This window comes from Asparagus officinalis, chromosome 1 (genome assembly GCF_001876935.1).
Source record: "Asparagus officinalis chromosome 1, Aspof.V1, whole genome shotgun sequence".
In the NCBI taxonomy this organism is placed as follows: Eukaryota; Viridiplantae; Streptophyta; class Magnoliopsida; order Asparagales; family Asparagaceae; genus Asparagus; species Asparagus officinalis.
In genome coordinates, this window is record NC_033794.1 from 7,029,182 (window position 1) to 7,032,618 (window position 3,437).

General features: G+C 30.0%; 1 protein-coding gene across 1 annotated transcript in view; it reads right to left on the bottom strand.

Annotated features, from left to right (window-relative positions):
- Nucleotides 1-2,659, bottom strand: part of LOC109847721 (chaperone protein dnaJ 10-like) — a 6,468-nt gene extending 3,809 nt beyond the window's left edge. The window contains exons 1-5 of the mRNA XM_020416954.1: nucleotides 2,515-2,659; nucleotides 2,128-2,233; nucleotides 1,108-1,167; nucleotides 612-694; nucleotides 338-503 (exon numbers count right to left, since the gene is read on the bottom strand). Of these exons, the coding sequence (XP_020272543.1) occupies nucleotides 338-503; nucleotides 612-694; nucleotides 1,108-1,167; nucleotides 2,128-2,214 (396 nt within the window). The 5' untranslated portion in view covers nucleotides 2,215-2,233; nucleotides 2,515-2,659. The remainder of the gene's footprint in view (nucleotides 1-337; nucleotides 504-611; nucleotides 695-1,107; nucleotides 1,168-2,127; nucleotides 2,234-2,514) is intronic.

Below are 3,437 nucleotides of genomic sequence, written 5' to 3' on the forward strand. Positions count from 1 at the left end.
GCTGCAATTAAGTTGCAACTTACTTGTATTATCAATTACTGGTCATCAATGTGACACATTGATAAAAAATAACATCAGTCTTTTAGGTGAATAGTATGGCCCACTTCTCATATAAAATTGTGAAAGCTGGTTAGCCTGCTGATAAAAACTCCTTCCTGAGGGAGGAAAGGCTCCAGGTTGGCAGATGCTGAAACTAGGGAACAACTAAACCTTAGGTGGTTAGCAAGAAGTGTTCTAGGCGTCAAAGAACAAAAAGTTCCCATGCAAATTTTACAATTTCACAAAACTATAAGGATGGAATTTATTTAAATATTATACATTATTTGAAGTAAGGTACCTTAATCTTCTCTTGAACTCTTAGCCTCCTTACTTCTGGTGCTAGTGATTCTTCCTCAATTTCTACGGATGCCATGCTTGCTAAAGCCAATTGACCGACATAATCTTCAAAGAATTCACTTCCGAAAAGCATTCCAAATACAGCAGAAGGATCCACCATGGAGTCCCTGATACATAGGAGTGTAAACCATTTAAAGCATCAGTTTTTTTAACTAACTAGTATCTTCTTACATTTCCCTAGCTTCTTACATTTCAACTTTAGTCTGTGAACTTACTGAGAAAGGCCTTCCTTTCCATGCTTATCATATGCCTCACGTTTCCCAGGATCACTTAAGACCTGATAAGCCTCCCCAAGCACCTTAAAATATAAAAATAAATAAGTAAATAAGCTTTATTAATCTCATTTATATTAGTTAGCAATACATTTATAGTACTGTAACCAGCAAAACGTATGAAAACTAGACTGATTATGCAAACATCAATAGCAAAATCTTTCTGAAGGTCTAAAAGATAATGTAATAGGTCATCCCATGACTTTTTGCAACTTGGTGTCTAGGACCATATCAATAAATCTATTCATCCAAAAACTTAAGTTAATAGTTTAGGAGATAACAATTTAAAAAGTAAACTTAATATTAAACACAAATAAAAAGGTAATCTATATCGGATACATGCAAAAAACTTAATCTAGAATTTGTAATAGCATTTCTCAAAAGACTGCATTCCCCAAAAGGTATTTCACAACGTCATATTTAATCATGTGTCACTCACCTGGAATCTATGAGCGGCTTCTGGATCTCCAGGATTTTTATCTGGGTGCACCAACCTCGCCTACAAGAGTATTGTTTATAATCAAAATAAATACTGGTACCAAGCGAAATGGTTAGTATACACATTGGGTGGTGACCATCATACTAATGAACCTAAAATCAACGTCAAGATGATATAAAGAAATTAGACTAAATTGTGTGAAAATTTCAAATAACATATGAAGGTTTTAAAATCAAACAGGTAGCAGCACCACAAGGTAGCTAGACCCTTGCATCAAACAGTAAATCATTCATAAACTTTGACAAGCTGTAGTTGTTAGAAATTGAATAGAACACAGCAAGAAAGTAAAACAACCAAGTATCAGTGATGAACATGAAATTTGTCACAAAAACATAACGAACATAACCTAATCCATTATCACAACAAACACCATGTGTTACACCAACCATATTACCAGATCGTTTAACGAACATAACCTAATCCATTATCACAACAAACACCATGTGTTACACCAACCATATTACCAGATCGTTACATCCAATAGAAATTCAAGTGGTGCAGCCATATTCTACGTTCTATAATCAAATGATAAAGTACGTAAGAAAACCCATAGTAGCAATGGGATGTATACTTTCAACATAAAAGTTAAAAACCTGGTGTTAGTTTCGAAATTATTATCACACAATAAATTTAGGCAGATGACTAAACAATAACCTATGAATTCAACTGAAGGATAGCTTCCCGCAAAAGTTCAACTTATTAATGTAGAATGATATTGTAGTCTCAATCTCATTTAACTAGCGACTATTGCCAAATCAATTATCCTAATAAATCAACACACAAGCTTTCAAAATGAGCTCCGTTTGCAACATGATAATTACGTAGCAACAAATTTCATCAAATTCTCTCTTTTTACATGCTCATCGATTTATATGCTACAAAAAGATCATATGGGGACAAACAAATTACAGTAAAATATAAGCAAATATCAAAAAAATTAAACAAACTATATCCAATCACCTTAATGTAATATGCCTTCTTTATGTCGGCAGCAGAAGCATCAACAGTCACACCCAAGATATCATAGTACTCAGTGTCCTTCACCATCGCTCGAAACCCTAGCTAGCTTCACAAAGATCAACAAGACCCAATTTCTCAAATTAGTCCCCCATCAAAACGACAAAACCCATTCTCAAATAATTTCAGATCCGTGTTCAGCGGTTAAAATCACATCAAATGCCCACAAATTTATGGCAAAATGAATAGAAAATTAGAAGAAAACACACAAAAAAAAATTGATTTGTGAAATAAAAGATGGTGAAAACTCACAAACAAGAGATATAGAGGGCCAAATTTCATAAAATTATGCAAAGATTTATTATAATGGGAGGGATAAAGAAACAATACCCAGAATCGCAGATAGAGAAACGCCAAGATTTAGTCAGTGAGAGGTCTCAAATAATAAAATTAAACAAAGGGAAAAATTTTCTATACGTTAATGAAATTGGCAGCTATTAAATTATCGATAGATTCTTTTGGCTCATGGGACTCCGTAGAGACCTGGAGTTTTTAAGATCCCGCATAGTACTTTATATGCGGTCGATTGCGATATTCAGAATTTCTATTGGTTGTGTAATTTTGGGGTAAGTAGGATTGTTTTTGAAATTTTACTTTGTAGTGTTATTCATTAGGAAAATGAGATTGAGATTTTACTTTAAGGTGTTATTCATTGGGACAATTACCCTCACTTTTTTCCAAAATTATCATATTTCTATACAAACTTTTGTCCCAACCTCCAAAAATTACCATATTCTTAACTTTGGAATTTGGGACAATCATGAGGAAAATGGGATAATTTTAAAGTACTTATTTATTAAATATCTAATATATATTAATTGTATTATAATATATAACATATCTTAATTATATTATATTATAAAATTCTATTATAACGTAAGATAATAAAATTTTTATTATAATATTATCTTTAATATAACATTATTATATATCATTATTACATATTAGTTAATAATTTTTATATGTTATATATTATTCTTACTTAATATTATTATATTTTTATATTATTTAGTATATATTTTTAGTTGTAAATAAAAATCTTTTGTAGTATTTTTATGATTAATAAAAATAATTTTTTATATATAGTATTTAATATTTTATATAATAATATATTAATTATATTATATTACTAATTTATTATTAAGTATTTCTTTTTTTTATTAACTTTATTATATTATTAATAAGACTTTTGAAATATATTATCAATATTATGGTAAGTTTATATTAAATAATGTTTTTATTACTAAATAAAA